The sequence below is a fragment of the Musa acuminata genome, chromosome BXJ1-11 (assembly GCF_036884655.1).
Source record: "Musa acuminata AAA Group cultivar baxijiao chromosome BXJ1-11, Cavendish_Baxijiao_AAA, whole genome shotgun sequence".
In the NCBI taxonomy this organism is placed as follows: Eukaryota; Viridiplantae; Streptophyta; class Magnoliopsida; order Zingiberales; family Musaceae; genus Musa; species Musa acuminata.
The window spans coordinates 4965385-4990296 of NC_088337.1; the positions used below are offsets into that span (position 1 = coordinate 4965385).

The 24912-nt window shown below is 37.5% G+C and overlaps 1 protein-coding gene across 2 annotated transcripts in view; it reads right to left on the reverse strand.

The window, feature by feature from the left end:
• LOC103970523 (villin-2) overlaps positions 1 to 8180 on the reverse strand; it is a 34878-nt gene extending 26698 nt beyond the window's left edge. Inside the window, exons 1-3 of one of the 2 annotated variants that reach the window (XM_009384325.3) lie at positions 6715 to 6925; positions 1779 to 1848; positions 1537 to 1636 (exon numbers count right to left, since the gene is read on the reverse strand). In XM_009384325.3, the coding sequence (XP_009382600.2) occupies positions 1537 to 1636; positions 1779 to 1834 (156 nt within the window). In that variant the 5' untranslated portion in view covers positions 1835 to 1848; positions 6715 to 6925. Of the gene's footprint in view, positions 1 to 1536; positions 1637 to 1778; positions 1849 to 6714; positions 6926 to 7922 lie in introns of those variants that run through there. The other variant, XM_065089332.1, reaches the window with a different exon arrangement.
• Positions 8181 to 24912: the final 16732 nt, after the last annotated feature.

Sequence of the window (24912 nt, forward strand, 5' to 3'; positions counted from 1 at the left end):
AGCTTGTAAAGTCTGTTTGTAATTTGCTTTGTCTATGAAGTGTTTTTCGGACATGTTTGCTTGTGGATCCCGTTTGAGGCGTTCTCTTTAACCCGTTCTCTCTTTTGTTGGTCCTAAGGGACAATGGGAGGCTTCGGGGAGGCTGACCTTTGCGGACGGACGCGCAAGGGTGCCGCACGACTTAGGCAAAACCAGCTAAGTGCGTGTCAGCTCGGTACATCGATACATACCGCACCGAGCAAGACTCGATACGTTGGTACAATACGAAATTAAAATCCTTCATGCTAACATGAAGAAATACAAATTTGTCACTAAAAGCATCATTTTTCTCAAGCAGTATTGCATTAAATATGGAATAAAGATGACTCCTACAGCAAAGAGATTGCATGACATCCAGAGCTATCGAGGTCCTGCCTCTTTTATCATTGATTCATATAAAGGTTCAACTTTATTGTGGCTGAATAACTGAATGATTGAAAGGACACAATTTCAAATAAACAAATGAGGTTCAAAAGAGTTTTGAGTATCTCAAAAGGAAGGTAATTGAAGCTCCAATTCTATATCACTTCCAAATTCTAATAAAGTTTTTAAAGTTGAATGTGAAGCTTCTAATATAGTAATTGGTGTTGTTTTCGATCAAGAAGGTAAACCAATTATCTTCTTTAGTAAAAAGTTGAATTAATAACAGAAGAATTATTCTACTTATGCCGAGGAATTATATGCAATCTATTGAGCTTTGAATCATCAGTATCTACTTACAAAGTCATTTCTGCTTTATTTTGATCAAGAAGCTTTAAAATGCCTACAATAACCAACAAAAACTGTGATACGGTTATTCTACATGGGTTGAGTTTCTACAAGCCTATATTTTGACCATCAAGTATAAGTCTAGTGTTAATATTGTTGCCAATGTTTTAAGCTGAAAGTATTCCTCATTACATGTTTGAAATCTAAGAGAATTTTAGAAAATGATCCTTATTTCATGGAAATTTGAGAAAAGTGTGAAAAATGGTAATTATAGTAATTAGTAAGTTCCTATTTCATTATGGTTGTCTTTTTCAAGGCCAACCATCTCTTTGTTCTTTGTTTCTTAATGCTTTTTAAGAGAATATATCCTTGTGCAAGCTCACACTAGCAGGATAGGAGGTTAATTTGGAAGAGATTGCCACCCGCCCCTAACCATGTTGTCGCCTCCTCCTCCCCACCACATTGTCATTGCCACCTCCTCCTACCAACACACATCATCTCCTCCACAGCCTTCTTGTCTCTGGCTCCTCCCCTACATCTCATATTCCTTCCTTTCGCATCCTCCTCCTCCCCTCTTCTTTGGTTGAATCCATAACATTTGGCATGGTGATACTAACAGATTGTATGTGCAACTCTACCAGTGGTCCAGTACCAAACCAATCTATCCAAGGACTGACACTGGTAGATTATCAAGATTTGAGACATTGCTTGGCTACATATATGACTGTGGAAAACATAAATATTCGTAGAAGAACATAGAAATTAGAAAGTAAGACAGAAAGGAAGCACCTGCAAAATTATATATGAATCTCCTGAGTAGAACTTGCCATAATCGGATTTTGGTAGAGGTACAGGCTGGAAGTTCTCAATCCGCCATATCTCCGTCCCTCTATGTGATGTTAAGAATATGACAGCAAACCAGACAAAAAGAAAAGTATCTGCAAAAGAACTATGAAAATTTTGTATTTAAATCAAACTTAATAAACGAAGCATTGTAGTGATATGTTGCACATCATAATCACAAAGGATACACTTTCTGACCAGCTCCTTGGAATGCAGGATCAAGAGATTTTGTAGAACTAGACATAGTGCACAAATCTCCTGGTTTTAAATAGACATAAGAGAAGTTGCAGATAAAGTTACAAAAATAAAATAAAGGACATTTTGACTTCACAGCTTAATGAAACATCTTTTGTAGATGAAATTAGCATCATTAGCAATCGTACCAAGATTAACTGTCATCAAAAGATAACTAATTATAATGCTTGTAATCTATAGTCTGGACTAAGAAATCATATTCATGCTACATGCAACAGTTACCAAAAATTATTCAAAAACATCGCATGAAGCCATGAACCACAAAAATGTCAAGAATATATGTCGATACCAAAACTCACCAAATAGGATGTGAAGCAGAGAACAACAAATTAATGGCTCTCAATTAGCTAGGTAGTACCATCAAATAGGAAAATGCAAACATGAATCACATAATTGACAATTCTTAATCCTCATGGTAATCACATTAGCTAGCTTAGCGTAACTTTTGTGAGCAAAAACAAAAGTTTATTTAAGAACTTACAATAGAAAACTTCCTAGGTAAAGAAAAATACATATGAGAATAGATTTAAGTCTCAGCTCAAAGGAAACAAGGGAACAAATACCTGAAACAAGGAATATAAATTGGTTCCAGTCAACTCTTAAATTGGAATGAAATGGCATATCTAAGATCAAAACCAGAACAAACCATATTGACTTTGTTAACAAAATTCCCTGATCAGCTTTTCTCTATTGAATTGGGGATTCTTTAAGTTGAAACCATTCAAGTTTTAAGTGCGGTTGTGCACCTCTCTGATAGCAACAGATCTGCTGGCGTCTGAGGCTAGGTTATATGCCAAAGATGAGGACAGCTAACAACTAGGGGAATGTCAAAGTGTTGCTTTTTCCTCTTTCATTGGACAGCACTTCGGTTTTTTTTCCCCTTTTTATTTCTCACTAATGCCACCACCCCATATCTATTGTACCTTACCAACTATGTATATTCAACTAGTATATATTCCACCAGTATGTATATACCACAGACTGCATTGAGGCTATATGCCAAAACTGAACCAGTATGTATATTCCACTAGTTGATTAAGCTTATAGTGAATATAACTATGACTACTATGAATATCAAATAATTAGAAGAACTAGAGTCAACAGCAGCAATAAAGGAGATTCTTTATTAAAGATGTTTAAGGATTAGGTACTCATGAGTCACGACTCACGAATCTGTCTGAAAGTGATGTTAACAAATATTGATTATTTTATCATAACTTTTTCTTTACACTTAATTTAGGGTTGATCCTTAAAAGTCTTTTGAACCTTGAGTAGGAAAAATTTGAAAGTTAAATCACGAGTGGCTTAAAATTCTTTTTAGTACAAAATTAGATGCTCTGATGTTAGAAGTCCCAAGGGATCACAAGTATAGCTATGAAGTCTAGGATTGATGAAGCATGTTTTTTTCAAATTATATTAATCTCTTTCTGTAGGATTGGGCAATAATAGAATAATTCTAAAAATTTAAACTGAATAACAGTTATTCTCTTACTGGTCTACCTCAAATGTCCATAGTCCGTTTCACTCTCACTCCCAGTGTAACATTAACATTGTTTTGCCAATGCAATGGAACAGTCACAACAGTTTTAACCCCCAGCCAATCCTGGCAAAGCCTACAGATCCATGTTACCTCCCTAGTGGAAGTGCTTCCTCTTAAGCATCTTGATTCTCAGTTGAAACTCTCAACAGGACTCTTCAACATGTCATGCCTTAAAGCTACGGGGAGAAAGTGACTAACTTCAAACTGATGTGTCGTCATTGATCTTTAGCTATTTTGACAATATCACAGATAATTAGAAAATGGAATGAATTATATGTTTTTGGTACTCCTCCATGTTTAAACATCACCATAAAAGACTCAGATGGAACCCACACATCTTTTGGTATTTGTGTATCAGTGTTGGATTTTTTCCATTCCAAGTTACTTTGAAGATGGCATACATTGCATGCTTACACATTGACCAGGAATATTCCATGGTCTTACAGTCTTATGCCATGGAGATAGGTCTTCCTTTACCCCTTCAAGGAAGAGAGTGTCACTGACTACAACAAAGTATGGTATATAATAGTGAAAGGTAAAGTTTTCTTTCGGGGTGGTTGACTACAAAGATGGCGAATAGCATGGTTAATATGCCCAAGTTCAGATGGAAGTTGATCTACCCAAACCAATCAAGTACCGCTCTTGTATCATCTGTGTAGAAAGAAAATTATAAAAACTGATTTCTTTAAGTTATGACTATTATGAGCATTTACCTCGACAAAAGTGGTTTGCATGATTAGTGGAATTTCTAGTGCCCTTTTCGACATGTCTTTCATTCATATCATTTTATAATAAGTACCTTTCAAATATTTAGTCAAGGATTTAAATCTTGTCATATACAAGTTAAATCTTGTCATATACAAGTCACTGGCGAACCTACTGATTTCTACTGTCTGATACCATTGAATACAATAAAATTAATAATCTTGAAACGGAACACTGTATTTAGTCAAATCTAACAATAATAAATGCTTTTAAAATATTAATTGTTGGGCATATCTGGACGTGCAGTAGTGTAAAGGATAATCTAGGCATTTGACAAGTCATTTGAAGAGGCAGTAAAGCATTCCATCACTATGAGTCCTTATTTTAACAGCAAGGATACTCTTGCAAGGAGTTCAGGTTTTGGAGGGTATAATAACAATTTGAAAATTCAGGAGGACAAATCCGCTGATGTTTTTTGAAGGTAGACAAAAGAATTATTTCAATTTAGAAATTTTATAATAACCTTATGATCAACTTGAGGTACTTGATAGAAAATTTCAACAAGTCTAGAGAAAGGTGATCAAACAAGCAGGGTGAATAAATTTCTAGTCAAGCATCAACAATCTGCATATTCTGCCCATAAGATCCTTCTGTTGGAACTTACTATTGAATTCAATTGCCTGCAGAGAACTAAATGGTTGAATAATAGTGTGGGGCTATGAATAAAGCAACCATTGGATGTAGTGCTTATAAGACAACTAGTAAATTGTTAGTAGATTAAGATCCTACAAGTAGAAGACTAATGCTTCATCGAGATCTTAAACCCATGTGGAAATCAGTAAACAATGACTAACTGTACCAATGTTATATGGAGATTAACCCTTACAAATCGTTTCGATCAGATGTTCGGTTATATTATCCTTGTTTGGCCAACTTCTTAAAAACTATTTTCCCATCTTAAGAACAAGAAAAATAACATTTATTTGACTTCCAAAGTTTTTTGTTTCAGTTTTCAGAGATAAAGCAGAAGTTGTTCCAGAAAACAAATAGTTGGAAAATCTTATTAGGCACATAAAATTGTTCTCAATCCCTGTTAGGAAACCAACATCTCTTGTTGCGGTCAAACATAGGAGTACTCCACCTTCCTCTCCTCTCCCTCTCATCCTCTCTCACTCTCTTTCTTTTTTCTTCTTCCTTCCTCACTCCATCCTCTTTTTACTATGCTTGAGCAGGCAGGCCATGGCTGTGGTATATTAAACTATTGTTATATATCTCAGGATGCATCCCTCTCCCTCTCCCTCCCTTCATTCTCTCTCTCCTCCTTACTATTTTTTATTGCCATGGCAATCCACCACCAGCATGTTGGGTGTCATTTATCAGGCCTTTTCACCCATCCTCTTCCTCTTTCTCTGCCCTCTTTTGATTGATTACTCTTCCTCTATAACTTTACCCCTAGTTCTGCTCGTCAAAGACATACCCATCACAGAGACACCAATGACAAGGCAAGTCACAATAGACATCTGACACCCTCAAAAATAGTAAAAGAATAACTCTCATCTACTTTCATTCCTGAAGAAAGTTATTTAGAACACATCAAACATCAGTTAGAATGCAGTTTACGAAGTCAAAAGTTATCTTGGCTTAGTTTAATATAGCACCAATTTATTTATTCAACATGTGCCTATATTTTAGTAGAATTCTAAATGACTTATCATCATTTACATAGCCAGAAGCAAAAGTGCCAGAACGTATACTTGTTTAATTTAGAAGCACTAAAATGTATCAACAGCATCAAAGGTATGCACTAGCATTAGAGATTGAAAGTATAATTTTGCATTCCTACACCTTTTACAACACTGAACAGTCAATTAAAAAAGTTACCATAGAACTGTGTCATGAAGTCCAAATTAAACTGAGCACAAGTATAAAACAAGAAAATAAAGAAAAGCATCGCATCTTTTAGTTTTTGTTTGTGAATCATGTTTAAGAATCTTTTAAGATATCAGTAAAACGAAAATGAATGTGCAGAAAATCAAATCATCAGCTATCGGCAAGATGACAAGAAACGTCCAGAGAATCAGATCGACAAACTAAAATGCATAGGAAAAAGACATCGTTGAATCTTTTTGTCCTTGTTTGCGAATCTTGTTTCACACATTCCGCAATCGCCATCAACAATGACAATTGTCTTAAGATCGAATCAAACTAGTCATAAACGTACGACAACCAGAACAAGAACGAATCCTTGACCCTTCACTCGTGGATCATGTTCCAGAACTCCGGCAGCTGAATCGGTAATCCTCGAGTGTGCACATCAGCAGGTTTTATAAACTTCACAAGGACCAACCAAGTTTCTCACATAAGCCATTCCCGTGCCCCACCGATCCAACAACGCGATGCATATAATTCCAGAAAAGAAAACACAAATTCGAACTCAAACAAGCAAGACACGAGAGAAAGGCAATCGATCAGAAAACAAAAGAAACGAGAAAAAAATTGGGTTCCCCGACTCAACAAACAATCGATCCAGATCAAGGATCAAGGATGAAACATACGAATCAACATGCAGTTCCAATCACATAACTCGCGTCCACCTACAGTGATGACAGGAAGCGAGAAAGTACCTGCTAGTGAGAAAATGACGATCGAGCACCTGAACAAACTCCGACACACACGATAAAGACCGTCGGAGAATCAGGAGGAAGAAGATCCGGCGTTTGAGAAATTCGTGCGAGCGACGAAAGAGAAGGAAAAAGAGGGACAGAATATTAAAGGCTGCTATTGACTGCCTCTCCCTCTCCCTCTCCCTCTCTCGCCTCTCTCTCTCTCTCTCTCTCTCTCTCAATATATATAGCTGTGACCGCTATAAAAGGAAATGAATGATATGGAAAGACGGACGGCAGGAGGGGTCTGTTAGACCAGCGCGACCAGCTCGATTTATCGCCGTTGGATGATGGGCGGTGAGATCTCTCGTCGAAGAAGGTGGTGATACTTACCTGGGCTGCTCTGGTCTGGGATCACTTTGGGCCCATGTCCCCTTATGATGCGATTAAGGTCATTAACAAATTCCATGCTATTTCATTATTTCTATCCATTTTTTCCGAAAAATTATTTTTTTGAAAAATTCTCAGCATTAAGGTTCCTTTTTTATTTTTTTAACTTATATTCCTTTCATCATATTTCTAAGAATATCCTTACAACAAGTCTTATAGGGTGAATCGATCCAATTTCTCTGCTATAATTAATTTTTAAAATAAATTGACAATGTTTTTAAAAATATTATAAAACTATCCAAAGATATTACAACTCACTTAATATCTAGTTGTTATTATTCCTAAGCCATTTATTTGAAATCATATTTTTACATAAGAACATATTTTTATTGAGTTTTGAGTTAATTTATCTCAATTATATTTTTTAATAGGTTAAAATATTAAAAATACTATAAATCTATTTTAAAAATAATATAATTGATAGTGTAAATAATATAACTGCCTTTGGGCAGTATAAAAAAGGTGTCTTTTGAAAGAAGAAAAAACACATGAATTTATCCCTTTTTTCGCCCATTACAATATATTATGTAAAATTTGATCCTAAAATACGAGAGATTTATTTTTGTTTTTGATAGACGGCATACATGAAATTATGATTTCTCCACAATTAAAACAAAGGTAAAAACCTACTGAATCAGATTGAATCGGTGTTAGGTGGGCAATTGGTATCAGTTATCGAGGCTTAAAATAATGGAGGAGTAGCAGAAGAGGGGGCCATATCTGGCGAACAAGTATTGATTGAAGGAAGGTGGGCGGAGGAGAGAGAACGCGAAAGGCACCTTTGGACTTTGATGCCTCGTGCTGCTGCTGAAGATGCCGCTTGCTTACGAGTGGACTAAGAAAAGGGGGGCGTACTACAATTTTTTCCTGAGCTGGCTGCGGGAAACTTTTGCTGCGGAAGCCCACGCCAACGAGGGGAGGGGGGGAATCAAGCAGCCGACCACCGCCCTAGGAAACCCTACTTTGGCGATGGGGAAGGCGTGGTCGGCGGACGTGGTGATCCTACCAGCTTGGAGCCGGGCCATCGCCGATCGAAACGGCGACAAGTCTTGCGCTGTGGGTTCCGCCTCGGAAAGTGGGGTTGGGGATGGGGATGCGGGACACGCCACGTGCACGGAGGTGTGATGCTGGACCTATCAAATGCATGCGACGGCACTCGGGCCGGCTGGAAATCGATGGTGATCTGATTGGTCTGTCTTCCGTGATCACATCATCCGATTAATATTTGTTTGTGATTAATAATAAAAAAATATACTAAAAAAATTAAACTAAGATTTTATTTGATGATTTTTATCTAAAAATTAAACTCTTCACCTCCATTAAATTAATTTTAATACTTAATTATTTTGATAAATATATAATCAATTACAATCCTCTTGAATTATCCACACTTAAATATTTTCTCACTAAATATCGAAGAATTTATATTTTTTCCCATCCTCTTTCAAAATCTTAAATCATAATAATAACAAAGTTAAGAGTATTTAAAGTATTCCTCGTATTCTCCCTTATCAAAGATATTTATAAACAAATCAAATCATAATTTTTAAAATTGTGTTCTTTTATAAGAATCCCCTAAACATTCTGATTGAGAATGAGTAATCTGATGGGGATATAAACAGGAATAACCTTTGTATAGGAACAAATACTAGAAGACCAAAATACACAGCGGAATAAAATGGAAACACAATCAAACAGAACACCAAGATATACGTGGAAAACCTCTTCAATGTGAAAGGTAAAAACCACGGGGCAAACTAGAGATAATCCACTATGAGAATAATGAATGTACAAATCTCAATCTCTTGCCCAAAACCCTAGCAACAACCACAAGAGAATAACTGGGATACAAGGATCACGTCACTGCCCACAATATCTAAAACCTCCCCAAGTAATCACAGCAAGAGTCTACTATAGATTTGATCTAACTTGAGATGAGAACACTGCTAGATGATTGTGAACAGTCTCTCTGCGTTGTCCTTGTCTTCTTCCCTTTCTTTCTCTTCCTTTTCTGCCTTGTTCTCCTTCTTCTCTTTGGAATCTCGTGGCTCCAAAGATCTGTCTCGTTGCTGCCTTTTTATAGCTTTAATTTGCCTCTAAAACGCAGCCACCACACCCCCTAATCTTAATTAGGGTTAGGTTAAGAGGGGGTGTGGGCTGTGGGCTGATAAAGCCCACCATGGGCTGAACCCACTTTGGGCTGCCAGCCCAACAACCTCCCCCTTCAGCCCATAAGGGAGGCTGTCCCATGACTCCTCAATGTGAAGTCATGCCGATCAACTATCGGCATATCTCCTGTCTTTCTTCTTGCTCAACATGTCCTGCAAGTAAATCAACATCAGACTCGACATTATTTTCCTGCACATCTCCCCCATCACCCTGATATACTGGAGGAATAACTGGGTCACAATCTGCTAATCCTTCTGTAGAAGTCTTGGCTGGTGCCTTCTTCTTCAAATCCTCAAAGGTTTGATCCTCAAAGAAGACCACATCTCTGCTCTTGAACACCTTCTGCTTTTCTGGATCCCAAAGCCTGTAACCAAACTGATCATGTGAGTAACCAAGAAAAATACATTCTTTAGACTTACCATCCAGCTTGGACCTCTCATTATCTGGAATATGTGCAAATGCACGACAACCAAATACTCTCAAATGCCTGTAGGAAACATCTTTCTCTGACCATACGTGCTCTGCAATATCACCATCTAGGGCTGTACATGGTGATAAGTTGATCACATCAACTGCAGTCCTCAAAGCCTCATCCCAAAACCTTTTGGGTAGCTTGGCCTGTGAAAGCATACATCTGATCTTTTCCATGGTGCGGTTCATCCTCTCTACAATTGCATTATGCTGAGGTGTACCAGGAACTGTCATCTCATGTTGGATCCCATGTGACCTGCAATAGTCATTAAACAATCCTGTATACTCACCACCATTATCTGATCTTATGCATTTCAATTTCCTTTCTGTCTCCCTTTCAACCCTGGCATGAAACTCTTTGAAGACATTAATAACCTGATCTTTGGTCTTCAAAGCATAGGCCCAAACTTTCTTCGAAAAATCATCTATAAAAGTGACAAAATAAAGTGCACCACTTATACCAAGAACATCAACAGATCCACCAGGAGTTTTTGTCCTCAAAGGACCACATACATCTGTATAAACACGGTCTAAGGCATGCATTTTTCTAGACAAAGCAGCACTAGCAAATGAAACTCTATGTTATTTACCAGCTAAACAATCAATACAAGGGTTCAGATGTATACCTCTGAGATCTGGTAATACCTCTCTTTTGGAAAGAGCTTGCAGCCCCTTCTCGCTCATGTGTCCCAATCGCCTATGCCACAACTCCATACTGAAGTCTTTCTCTGTAGCATTTAACTGCTCACCATAAGCTTTAGCCTGCAACCTGTACAAAGTATGACATTTCTTTCCACTAGCTATAACAAGAGAACCCTTACTGAGCTTCCATTGTCCTCTGTGAAATCTGCTTTCATACTCTTCATCATCTAGTCTTCCAACTGAAATTAAATTCAGCCTCAAGTCAACCACATGCCTCACATCCTTAAGTACCAACTTGCAGCCAAGGTTGGTCTTTAAATGGATATCACCCATGCCAATGATGTCTGCTGTGCCATAGTTGCTCATCTTGACAACACCAAAGTTTCCAGACCTGTATGTAGCAAAAAACTCTCTCCGAGGTGTAGCATGATAAGAAGCACCTGTGTCAATCACCCACTCAAGATCCTGACACACACAAGAAAAAATATCATCAGATGGAGACAAAATCAAATAATCACCACTCTGCACTGTAGCTGTAGTATTATCCTTTGACTCTGTAGACTCCACTTCTTTTCCCTTTTTCTTGTTCTTCTTAGGTTGCTTACATTGGTTCTTGTAATGTCCTTTCTCACCACAGTTATAGCAAACAATATCTTTTCTTGATCTTGACTTGCTCCTACCCATACGTGAACTGATCAATTCAAATGCTCAGCAATAGAAGCACCCTCTCTATATTTTAGGTTCACAAGTTTTCTGATCAAAAAAGCTTTGTTGCCAGCTGTTTTTCTTTCATAGAGACTTTCCAATTTTTTCCAAAGAGAATATGTAGAAATTTCAGTAGAAACATGGTGAAAGACACTATCATCAAACCACTGTCTAATAAACCCAATTGTTTTTCGATCTAACCTCTTCCACTCATCATCTGTCATAGTTGTAGGTTTTGCACTATCCCCTTGCAAAGGTCCATACAAATCTTTGCAATATAAGAGATCTTTCATTCTTGGTTTCCATATCATCCAATTATTTCCATTCAAACTAATCATACAAGAAATATTACTGGCCTCCATGTTCAAATACAAAAAAATTAAATCACCAAAACCCTGCTCTGATACCAGTTGATGGGGATATAAACAGGAATAACCTTTGTATAGGAACAAATACTAGAAGACCAAAATACGCAGCGGAATAAAATGGAAACACAATCAAACAGAACACCAAGATATACGTGGAAAACCCCTTCAATGTGAAGGGTAAAAACCACGGGGCAAACTAGAGATAATCCACTATGAGAATAATGAATGTACAAATCTCAATCTCTTACCCCAAAACCCTAGCAACAACCACAAGAGAATAACTAGGATACAAGGATCACGTCACTGCCCACAATATCTAAAACCTCCCCAAGTAATCACAGCAAGAGTCTACTATAGATTTGATCTAACCTAAGATGAGAACACTGCTAGATGATTGTGAACAGTCTCTCTACGTTGTCCTTGTCTTCTTCCCTTTCTTTCTCTTCCTTTTCTGCCTTGTTCTCCTTCTTCTCTTTGGAATCTCGTGGCTCCAAAGATCTGCCTCGTTGCTGCCTTTTTATAGCTTTAATCTGCCTCTAAAACGCAGCCACCACACCCCCCTATCTTAATTAGGGTTAGATTAAGAGGGGGTGTGGGCTGTGGGCTGATAAAGCCCACCATGGGTTAAACCCACTTTGGGCTGCCAGCCCAACATAGTCTAATATTTCAAGATGAGATGAGAAGGAATATGAGTGGTTGTAATAAAGTAAAACTATCCGATTCTCAATAAAGAAGGGGTTTGGGGGAGATTATGAACCTTTAGGTTCGGTGATTGTCCATTTTAAATGATTCCTACTCTTTCAGAGAATTCATGATAGATATAGATAGCATAAAACATGCTTATTCTTGTGGTGGATCAAACAAGCCCAAGACTCTTTTAAATTTTATTTTAGAAAGTCTCCGATCGAATCAACTAATTAATATCAAAAGAAAAATCATAGAGATATAATGAAAGTGGATGATTGATTAAAGTCGACATATTGATGTGCTTGCTACTTACTCGTGCTAATGTTTTCACATGATCGATGATCTATAATGTCTAAATCAATCGGCTACTTAGGAAAGCAAATTTTGGGCTCTTTGAAACATGGGGGTGCATTTTGGTGGAACATTATCATGCCGCGTTTATATCATGTTAAAAATTAATTGTGAATTAGATTGATATATATATATATATATATATATATATATATATATATATATATATATATGTATATAGTTTGATGAATTCCTTATAAATAGCTTGTGTTTATTAAGAAATTAACACTAAATATGACTTTAAGAAGGAACTAATATGCGTAATAGTGTGGGGAAGTTTCATGCCACGAAAAGTTAGCTTGTGCCGTCAATCTGCAACTCAATTCCCTCGTAGGAATATATGTGCGACAGCAAATGAATTGAATTACTCAAATAACTCCCAAATAGTTTGATTAACATAAAATAAGATCTAAGACGGAGTATGTTTATACTAGTCGTAGGTACCCTGCAAGTCTATCACATGAATGATGACATGTATGACAATCTTTTTACTTATTATATTATTTGATATTTTATCACTTTATATTACTTGTTACATATATATATATATATATATATATATATATATATATATAATGGATTAGTGCAATGAAAATAATGAGATTGACACAGACCTTAAATAATCATGGTCATAGGTTACTCAAGAGGGACATCGAGATAACCGAACAGATTGATGTACTATATACTCATCCATAGAGGCAATTGATCTCATAGTTGCTCGTATGGGGACACTAGGGATATAATGCAAGTGCTCATTAGAGAATGAATTCACTGATTGATCCACTCACGAAATATTAGATGATTGATGATGTCTTATTATCAAACAACGATTCTATCATCCGAGTGGTGTATTTGATTCTTAAACTTGAGACACTAAGGATGTCTTGTATGAGTACTTCACTCTTTGATACTGAACTTATAGGTTTGGTAGTTCCAAATATTGAGGATCATTCACTCTCTATGTCATAAGAAGAATATCTAATGTGTTATTGCTAAGACAAATCCCTATCTAGGGTCATTCAGATAAAGAGAGAAAGAGTTCTCCGAGAGAATCTGATTAGAGCGAGACTCGAGTAGAAATTGTATGGGCCTGACAGTACCATACTCGGTATATGATTTTTGTGATATTAGATAAATGAGAGACTATAAATATATGGTAACTAAGGACAGACAAGTCTAATGGATTGGATTTCTCTATATCGTCTGGGGATTGCGGCGTAGTAACCTAGTATGTTCGTAGTCAATGAGTCGAGTGAATTATTATGAAGATAATAATTCACTGAGCTAGAAGGAGTTCTAATAGGTATGACTTATGGCTAGCTCAATATTGGGCCTAGAGTGTCATACCATATGGTAGGCATTGCGACGAATAGAGGTTCGAATATGAGATCTCCGTCGGAGCCTCTATCTTATTTGTATCCAATAAACCCCTAAATTATTAGATCATATGGATGAGATCCAATGAGAGATTATTGGATATAGATACACTAATCTAGGAGACTTGGATAGTTGGATGGAGATCCAATACCCAATATGGTAAGAACTATTAGGGTTAAGTTGACAGGGGATCTCTATAAATAAGATGGAACTAAAGGCTCATATGCTAGAGGTTCTCTTAGTTTCCACCTCAGATTCTCTTTTTCCCTTCTCCTCCTTAGATACCAGGCCTGGAGACTTGAAGAGCATCGTCGTAGCCTTGCTATGTGGATCACCGCTAGAGAAAATGACGTTTGACCTTCTTCACCCTCTCCTATAGATCTATAAAGATTCAGAGATATACGATCTCCTTATGTAATATAACTATTTCACACGTGGTTTTAAGTTTCATGGATTTTGCGCACCAATCTTTACACAACGACGAATAACTTTTTGGAAAATTTGAAGTTTTTGTTTTCTGTTCTTCCATTACGCATGTAATGTCGCCCCTAGATTTCCCTACAGTTTATGGTTCATAGTGTTGAAAAATCTTGGGGGTGACATCACATGTGCAATAGAAGAATATAAAACAAAATCCTCAATTTCTCAAAGATTTGTTCGTCATTGTCTGAAGATTGGTGCGCAAAAATCCACGAAACTTAAAACTGTATATAAAGTAGATTGTGTTATATACGGAGATCATTTATCCATAAATTCTTGTAGATCTCTAGGAGAGGGTGAAAGAGGTCAAGCGCCCTCCTTTCTAGTAGTGATTCATATAGTAGAGCTGCGACGACACTCCTCAAAACTTCAGGCCTACTTTGAGGTAGAGAGGGGGGAGGAGAATATGAGAGGCAAACAAAGACTCTACTAGCCTATGAACCACTGAATCCCTTCTATTTATAAAGGTCTCCTATCAACTTAACCCTAATGGATCCTCCCTTATTGGGTATTGGATCTTCATCCAACTATTCAAGCCTATTAGATTAGTGGATCTCTATCCAATAATCTCTCATGGGCTTTTATTGGATTTCATCCATGGGATCCAATAATTCGGGGGCTTATTGGATATCCAATAAGATATGGGCTCCGACAAAGATCTCATATATGAACCTCTACTCATCGCAATGCCTATCATATGTGTGTGACCCTCTAGGCCCAATATCGAGCTGGCCGTGAGTCATACATGTTAGAACTCCTTTTGGCTCAGTGAATTATTATCTCCATAATAATTCACTTGACTCATCAACTGTGGATGTACTAGGCCACTACGCCGTAGTCCCAAGACGATACAGGGGAATCCAATTCATTGAACCTGTCTGTCCTCAGTTACCATGTACCTATAGTCCATCATCTATCTAATATCCTAGAGACCGTATACCGGGCATGGTGCTGTCAAACCTATACAGTTTCTATTTGAGTCTTACTCTAATCGGATTCTCCCGGAGAACTCTTTCTCTCTCAATCTGAATGACCTTGGCTAGAGATTTATCTGAGCAAGAATACATGAGATATTCTTCTCATGACATCGAGAGTGGATGATCCTCTATCGATACTCAATAGCCCTCGTAAGGTTGACTGTCACTCTCGATGACTGGTTATACTAGATCTAGGACATCCAAACCTATAAGTCTGGTATCAAATAATAGAGCATTCATACAGGACATCCTTAGTGTCTCGAGTCTAAGGACCAGATACACCATTGGGACTACGGAATCGTTGTTTGACAAAAAGGCATCATCAACCATCCAACGTTCCATAAGCCGATCAATTAATGAACTCATTCTCCAATGAGCACCTATATTGTATCCCTAGTGTCCCTACACAAGCAGCTATGAGACCAGATTCATCCATCATATGGACGGGTATATAATACACCGGTTTGTCCGGTTATCTCGGTGTCCCTCTCTAGTAACTTATGACCGAGATTATTTAGGATCTGTGTTTGAAAGTGAAACGGTCTCATTATCGTGATCTCATCACGATCTGATTTTCATTTCACAGATCCAAGGATATCACAATATGTAAATGCATATATGCAATAGTCAATATAAAGTGATAAATGCCAAATATAATAAGCAAAAAGATTGTATGTCAAGTCACACGTGTCATCACTCATATGATTGGCTTGTTGGGCACCTATGACTAGCATATAGTGTCCATGAGAACTTGCAAGTCTGATTCCATGATAACGTTATAGGGGCCATCAAAAATAGCAATAACGTATAAGCCATCTTGAATATTACTAGCCTCAAGATACAAGATGCTTGATGGAGGGGGTGAGTGGTGAGCATAATAGAAAAAGAATATTAAGAGATGATGATGTAAAAGAATTTAGAAAAGATAAATAGTAGCAATAAGAAAATATATTTAATTTTTAATTATAATGTAATTATTTTTATTAGTTTAGATAATAATTTAATAAACATAAGTAAGTATTAAAAAATTATGTAAAGAAAAATAAAAGGATTATGATATTCACTCTAGGTAGAATGGTCGATAATGAAGTATGTCAAGAGCTAGTCCTAAATAAGATACAAGAGATTGAATTAATCATAGTTCTCGAATTAACACATCACTTAAATTTCTAAGACATAGAACATTTATGCTGGATAATGATATTTAGTCTCATATTGGTTGAGGAGTAGGGGAACCAATAGTTTATAAGTCTCCCGGGTCATCCTTACTCTTATGAGTCTTGAAAGGATAAAATTGTGTGAGCATGCTTCCTTAAGAGAAGAACCAAGGCTTTATAAGTTCCTCGGATCATCCTTACTTTTAAAAGCATTTTTTAGGGCTCACGAGTCTCACGAGTCTCGAAAAAGCAAAATTGTATGAGCATGCCTAAAGTGGATAGTTCCTCGTGAGCTTATAAGTTCACACCAATAACGATCAAATGTTGACTTATCACTACCTTAAACAGCTGAGTAGGGTCTCTCACCCTTGAGACCCTCTCCTCACTTAAGCATCTCACCTAAGATTCTTAGTGGCTACTAAATCTCAGTTATTCAGTTATTTATTAATTCTAAAATATAAGTTTCAAATATTTTTAAAGATATATGTCCCTCGGATGAGTGTCACAGAACCCCTTTCTAGAAAAGAAGTGGGTAGGGAACCATAGGATAGAGATAAGTGTCTACCCTTTAATAAATGATACATACCTCCTAGAAAAGTGGTGGGTAGAGATTCATAAGATGGAGACAAGCGTCCCATCATTGTATAAATATCATATACTTCATTCTAAAAGAGGAGTTAGGGATTCATAGTGACATATGTCCACTCCAAGATCCTCTACCACATAGACATGTGTCTACTCCAAGATCTTATACTATTTTAAGATATGAGCATGACATTTTCCTTAGTGACCTTATATAAGCTCAAGCCCAAAACTCAATACATGTGGCTCATGTTTAAATTCTACTATAATCTAATAAGAAAATAAAATAAATATAAGATGAACTCTCTATGGGCATTTAGGCGCATATGGCTCTAATGTAATGATCTAGAGCTTCCTGTGTCCTCTTGGATTATCATAATGAAGTGATGGTATTATGATCCATATTAACTCTCCCTATGTGAAAAAAAATTCACCTTCATTAAATAAAAACTTAGATATTAGTATACAAGGTTGGGGTTTATCAGACATAGCTTTGCTTCCGAAATTCATAAAGTATGGAGGGAACTCTAGAATTCATAAGTTATCAATCATAACTTATCATTACTATATGCTAGAAAAAATCTCAAACGTAGGCCCCATTAATTCACGTAAGATGATAAGTTCCGGTAGCTTAAGGACACAAATATGATCACTAACCCTTTGTAGTATCTTCTTATAAGGACCTATGCTTATGATTTATAAATTTTTTATGGTCATAATGGAATATCTCTCAACTCGAATCCTTATCATTACTTGCTCTCCCTTATGAAATGATGGATACCTATGATACATATCTGTTGTTGACATATATAATTCATTATTTATGGTAATATTTCATTTATCTTATCATGCAACTAATATGGTTAGTAAAAGATTCTGTCTGATGGATGAATATAGGTAGTGAGAAAGACAAAATCAATAGGTTTTTTAGGTTGATAGTCAAAGATAATCTGAAATAGACTAAAACCAGTTGAGTGAATGATAACTCTATTAAATGCGAACTTGACTATGTATAGTACCATATCCTAATTAGTTATGTGATCCCTTACCAAACATTGATGTAGGTTACCTAATGACCTATTGACCATTTACCATAAGTCTAAGGATTATATATTGAGAAAAATCAAACTTTAGTCTATAATAATTTTTATAGGAGCTTCTAAAAATAGTTGACAAAGCGTACATCACTATTAGATTCAATGAAATTAGGAAGATCGTGCAACCTAATAACCTTTTTAAAGAATAGCTTAGTTGAGAGACATCAAATGTTTTAGAGTAAGAGATAAAGTATATTATCTTTGAAAATTGATCAATAATAACAAAGATGGAATCGTGCCTAGTAATAATACGAGGGAAAGAGTTCTGACAAGTAGTGGACTAATACGTCAATAATCGATGAGTCGAGTGCATAATAATTCACTAAGTCAGAAGGAGTTCTGACATATATGACCCACAACTATCTCGATATTGGGCCTAGAGAATCACACATATATGATAGATATTGTAACGAGTAGAGATTCAAAAATAAAATATTCGCTGAAGCCCCTATCTTATTGGACATACAATAAGCTCATGAATTATTAGATCTTGTGGATAAGATCTAATAAAAGATTATTAGGTAGAAATCCAATAATCCAAGAGGCTTAGGTAATTGGATATAGATCCAATATCTAATGTGGCAGAATCCATTAGGGTTAAGTAGTATAAACCTCTATAAATAGGAGGGGCCAAAAGGTGGCATAGGCTAGTCACCTCTTAGCTGTCCCTCCTATTCTTCTCTCTCTCCTTTCCACCTCAGCCGACAACCCCAATCGAGGGCATGTGGATAGCAGAAGGGTCGACCCCTTCTTGATCACGTGGTGCGCATGAAGAGAAAAATCGTGCAGCAATTTGAGGAACATCTTCATCGCATCTACTATGTGGATTACCGCTAGAGAGGATGACAGTTGACATCCTTCATCCACTCCTATAGATTTAAGATTTTTCAGGGATATACGATCTCTCTAGGTAACAAATCTACTTTAATATACATGGTTTTCGGTTTTGCATTTTGTTTTGCACACCAATCTTGGCACGATGACGAATTTTTTTTTAGAAAATATATGATTTTTGTTTTATGTTCTTTCGCTATGCATGTGATGCTCTAATCAAATTTTCTAATAGAATTAAGTCAATAGCATATTGAATATCATACATCGGATGTTAGAAAATATTTAAAAGATTTTTTGGACATAAGGGAGTAACTTGGTTTGAAATTTAAAGAGAGTTTATATAGCTACTAAAATAAAAGCAATTGTAAGTCTTTTGGCTCGGTAATAAAAGAGCCAAACTTCAAAATATACAAAGACTATGATGCAGGTGCAGCTATTAAAACTATTCTCGTAGAGGTGCTAACTCTAATCTCGTTATGGGGTGCGAGGACCAAGTTGATCTTCTTCCCATCATGCTCAAAGTAGTCGATATTGACTTTGTTATAATGTGTGACATTCATGTGGTAGTGGAAAGATATACAAGTAACACATGAGAAATATCTATCAGATGATGGGGATATAAACAGGAATAACCTTTGTATAGGAACAAATACTAGAAGACCAAAATACGCAGCGGAATAAAATGGAAACACAATCAAACAGAACACCAAGATATACGTGGAAAACCCCTTCAATGTGAAGGGTAAAAACCACGGGGCAAACTAGAGATAATCCACTATGAGAATAATGAATATACAAATCTCAATCTCTTGCCCAAAACCCAAGCAACAACCACAAGAGAATAACTGGGATACAAGGATCACGTTACTGCCCACAATATCTAAAACCTCCCAAGTAATCACAGCAAGAGCCTACTGTAGATTTGATCTAACCTGAGATGAGAACACTGCTAGATGATTGTGAACAGTCTCTCTACGTTGTCCTTGTCTTCTTCCCTTTCTTTCTCTTCCTCTTCTGCCTTGTTCTCCTTCTTCTCTTTGGAATCTCGTCGCTACAAAGATCTGCCTCGTTGCTGCCTTTTTATAGCTTTAATCTGCCTCTAAAACGCAGCCACCACACCCCCCTAATCTTAATTAGGGTTAGGTTAAGAGGGGGTGTGAGCTGTGGGCTGATAAAGCCCACATGGGCTGAATATGGGCCATCAGCCCAACAACCTCCCCCTTCAGCCCATAAGGGAGGCTGTCCCATGACTCCTCAATGTGAAGCCATACCGACCAACTGTCGGCATATCTCCTGTCTTTCTTTTGTTAAGGTCTTCGTCAACATGTCTGCTCCGTTGTCATCTGTATGAATTTTCTGAAGCTGCAACTGCTTCTCTTCAAATACATTTCGAATCCAGTGGTATCTGACATCTATATGCTTTGACTTGGAATGAAACATTGGGTTCTTACACAAATGGATGACACTCTGGTTGTCACAATGCATCACATAATTTTCCTGTTTCAGCCCCAATTCTTGTAAGAATTCTTTCATCCATAACATTTCTTTGCATACCTCTGTAGCAGCAATATATTCTGCTTCTGTGGTGGAGAGAGCAATACACCTTTGTAACCTGGATTGCCATGACACAGCTCCCCCTGCAAAAGTAAGTACATAACCTGAAGTAGACTTCCTCGTATCTATATCTCTTGCCATATCTGCATCTGTGTAACCTGTTAACGCAGGTGGTCCACCTCCAAAGCTTAAACAAACCTTAGAGCTCCCTCTGAGATATCTAAAAATCCACTTCACTACTGCCCAGTGCTCTTTGCCTGGATTTGCAAGAAATCTACTAGTAACACCCACTGCATATGCGATGTCCGGCCTCGTACATACCATTGCATACATTTAACTTCCAACTGCTGAAGCATAAGGAACCTTTTGCATTTTCTCCTTCTCCTCATCACTTGACGGACTCTGTTCTGAGCACAACTTGAAGTGACCTGCAAGAGGAGAACCAACTGGCTTAGCATTGCTCATACTAAATCTTTCCAATACCTTCTCGATGTATTTCTCCTGTGACAACCAAATCTTCTTGTTTTTCCTGTCACGAGAAATCTGCATGCCTAGTATTTGCTTTGCTGGCCCCATGTCCTTCATTGCAAAAGACTCACTCAGTTCCTTCTTCAACCTGTCAATTTTAGACATATCTTTTCCAAGAATAAGTATGTCATCAACATAAAGTAAGAGAATAATAAAATTCTCACCAAACCATTTGATGTACACACAATGATCTGAAGCCGTTCTTTTGTATCCATTTTCTGTCATAAATGAATCAAACTTTCTGTACCACTGTCTTGGAGCTTGCTTTAGCCCATACAAGCTCTTCTTCAACTTGCATACAAAATTATCTTTACCTTTGACTTTGAAGCCTTCTGGTTGCTCCATATAAATTTCCTCCTCCAAATCACCATGAAGGAAAGCTGTCTTCACATCTAACTGCTCAACCTCCAAGTCCTGGCTAGCAGCAATACCAAGAGCAACATGAATAGAAGACATTTTAACAACAGGAGAAAATATCTCTTCAAAGTCAATACCTTTCTTTTGACTAAAGCCTTTCACAACCAATCTAGCTTTGTACTTTGGTTGATAACAATATTCTTGAGTCTTCAACCTAAAAACCCACTTGTTCTTCAAGGCCTTCATTCCATTTGGTAGCAGCACCAAATCATAAGTGTGGTTCTTCTGAAGAGCATCCATCTCTTCCTGCATAGCAACTAACCACTTCTCTTTCTGCTCACTCTCAACTGCTTCCTGGTAACTCTCTGGTTCACCTGCATCAGTAAGCATCACATACTCATTTGTAGAGTATCTTCTGGAAGGTTGACGTTGTCTAGAAGATCTTCTCAATTGAGGTTATGTGGGAACTTGCTCTCCTACTTCTTCTTGCTCAACATGTCCTGCAGGTAAATCAATATCAGGCTCTACATTATTTTCCTGCACATCTCCCCCATCACCCTGATATACTGGAGGAATAACTGGGTCACAATCTGCTAATCCTTCTACAGAAGTCTTGGCTGGTGCCTTCTTCTTCAAATCCTCAAAGGTTTGATCCTCAAAGAAGACCACATCTCTACTCCTGAACACCTTCTGCTTTTCTGGATCCCAAAGCCTGTAACCAAACTGATCATGTGAGTAACCAAGAAAAATACATTCTTTAGACTTACCATCTAGCTTGGACCTCTCATTATCTGGAACATGTGCAAATGCACGACAACCAAACACTCTCAAATGCCTGTAGGAAACATCTTTCCCTGACCATACATGCTCTGCAACATCACCATCTAGGGCTGTACATGGTGATAAGTTGATCACATCAACTGCAGTCCTCAAAGCCTCATCCCAAAACCTTTTGGGTAGCTTGGCCTGTGAAAGCATACATCTGATCTTTTCCATGATGGTGCGGTTCATCCTCTCTGCAATTGCATTATGCTGAGGTGTACCAGGAACTGTCATCTCATGTTGGATCCCATGCGACCTGCAATAGTCATTAAACAATCCCATATACTCACCACCATTATCTGATCTTATGCATTTCAATTTCCTTTCTGTCTCCCTTTCAACCCTGGCATGAAACTCTTTGAAGACATTAATAACCTGATCTTTGGTCTTCAAAGCATAAGCCCAAACTTTCCTGGAAAAATCATCTATAAAAGTGACAAAATAAAGTGCACCACTTATACCAAGAACATCAACAGATCCACCATGAGTTTTTGTCCTCAAAGGACCACATACATCTGTATAAACACGGTCTAAGGCATGCATTTTTCTAGACAAAGCAGCACTAGCAAATGAAACTCTATGTTGTTTACCAGCCAAACAATCAATACAAGGGTTCAGATGTATACCTCTGAGATCTGGTAATACCTCTCTCTTGGAAAGAGCTTGCAGCCCCTTCTCGCTCATGTGTCCCAATCGCCTATGCCACAACTCCATACTGAAGTCTTTCTCTGTAGCATTTAACTGCTCACCATAAGCTTTAGCCTACAACCTGTACAAAGTATGACATTTCTTTCCATTAGCTATAACAAGAGAACCCTTACTGAGCTTCCATTGCCCTCTGTGAAATCTGCTTTCATACTCTTCATCATCTAGTCTTCCAACTGAAATTAAATTTAGCCTCAAATCAACCACATGCCTCACATCCTTAAGTACCAACTTACAGCCAAGGTTGGTCTTTAAATGGATATCACTCATGCCAATGATGTCTGCTATGCCATAGTTGCCCATCTTGACAACACCAAAGTTTCCAGACCTGTATGTAGCAAAAAACTCCCTCCGTGGTGTAGCATGATAAGAAGCACCTGTGTCAATCACCCACTCAAGATCCTGACACACACAAGAAAAAATATCATCAGAAGGAGACAAAATCAAATAATCACCACCCTGCACTGTAGCTGTAGTATTATCCTTTGACTCTGTAGACTCCACTTCTTTTCCCTTTTTCTTGTTCTTCTTAGGTTGCTTACATTGGTTCTTGTAATGTCCTTTCTCACCACAGTTATAGCAAACAATATCTTTTCTTGATCTTGACTTGCTCCTACCCATACGTGAACTGCTTCTAGACTTTGACCTTCCTCTGTTCTCTGAGATAAGTGCCTGTGAATCATTCTGAGATGTTGCCGAACTCTTTCTTCTCAACTCCTCATTCAACAAACTGCTTGTTACTTGACTCATAGTGACAATACCATCAGGCGCAAAATTACTAAGGGAAACCACCAGTGTCTCCCAACTTTCTGGTAATGAACTGAGAAGTAACAATGCCTGCAACTCATCATCAAGAGACATTCTCATAGAGGATAACTGGTTAGTAATACTCTGCATTTCATTCAAATGCTCAGCAATAGAAGCACCCTCTCTATATTTTAGGTTCACAAGTTTTCTGATCAAAAAAGCTTTGTTGCCAGCTGTTTTTCTTTCATAGAGACTTTCCAATTTTTTCCAAAGAGAATATGCAGAAATTTCAGTAGAAACATGGTGAAATACACTATCATCAAGCCACTGTCTAATAAATCCAATTGTTTTTCGATCTAACCTCTTCCACTCATCATCTATCATAGTTGTAGGTTTTGCACTATCCCCTTGCAAAGGTCCATACAAATCTTTGCAATACAAGAGATCTTCCATTCTTGGTTTCCATATCATCCAATTATTTCCATTCAAACTAATCATGCGAGAAATATTACTGGCCTCCATGTTCAAATACAAAAATTAAATCACCAAAACCCCGCTCTGATACCAGTTGATGGGGATATAAACAGGAATAACCTTTGTATAGGAACAAATACTAGAAGACCAAAATACGCAACGGAATAAAATGGAAACACAATCAAACAGAACACCAAGATATACGTGGAAAACCCCTTCAATGTGAAGGGTAAAAACCACGGGGCAAACTAGAGATAATCCACTATGAGAATAATGAATATACAAATCTCAATCTCTTGCCCAAAACCCAAGCAACAACCACAAGAGAATAACTGGGATACAAGGATCACGTTACTGCCCACAATATCTAAAACCTCCCAAGTAATCACAGCAAGAGCCTACTGTAGATTTGATCTAACCTGAGATGAGAACACTGCTAGATGATTGTGAACAGTCTCTCTGCGTTGTCCTTGTCTTCTTCCCTTTCTTTCTCTTCCTCTTCTGCCTTGTTCTCCTTCTTCTCTTTGGAATCTCGTCGCTACAAAGATCTGCCTCGTTGCTGCCTTTTTATAGCTTTAATCTGCCTCTAAAACGTAGCCACCACACCCCCCTAATCTTAATTAGGGTTAGGTTAAGAGGGGGTGTGAGCTGTGGGCTGATAAAGCCCACATGGGCTGAATATGGG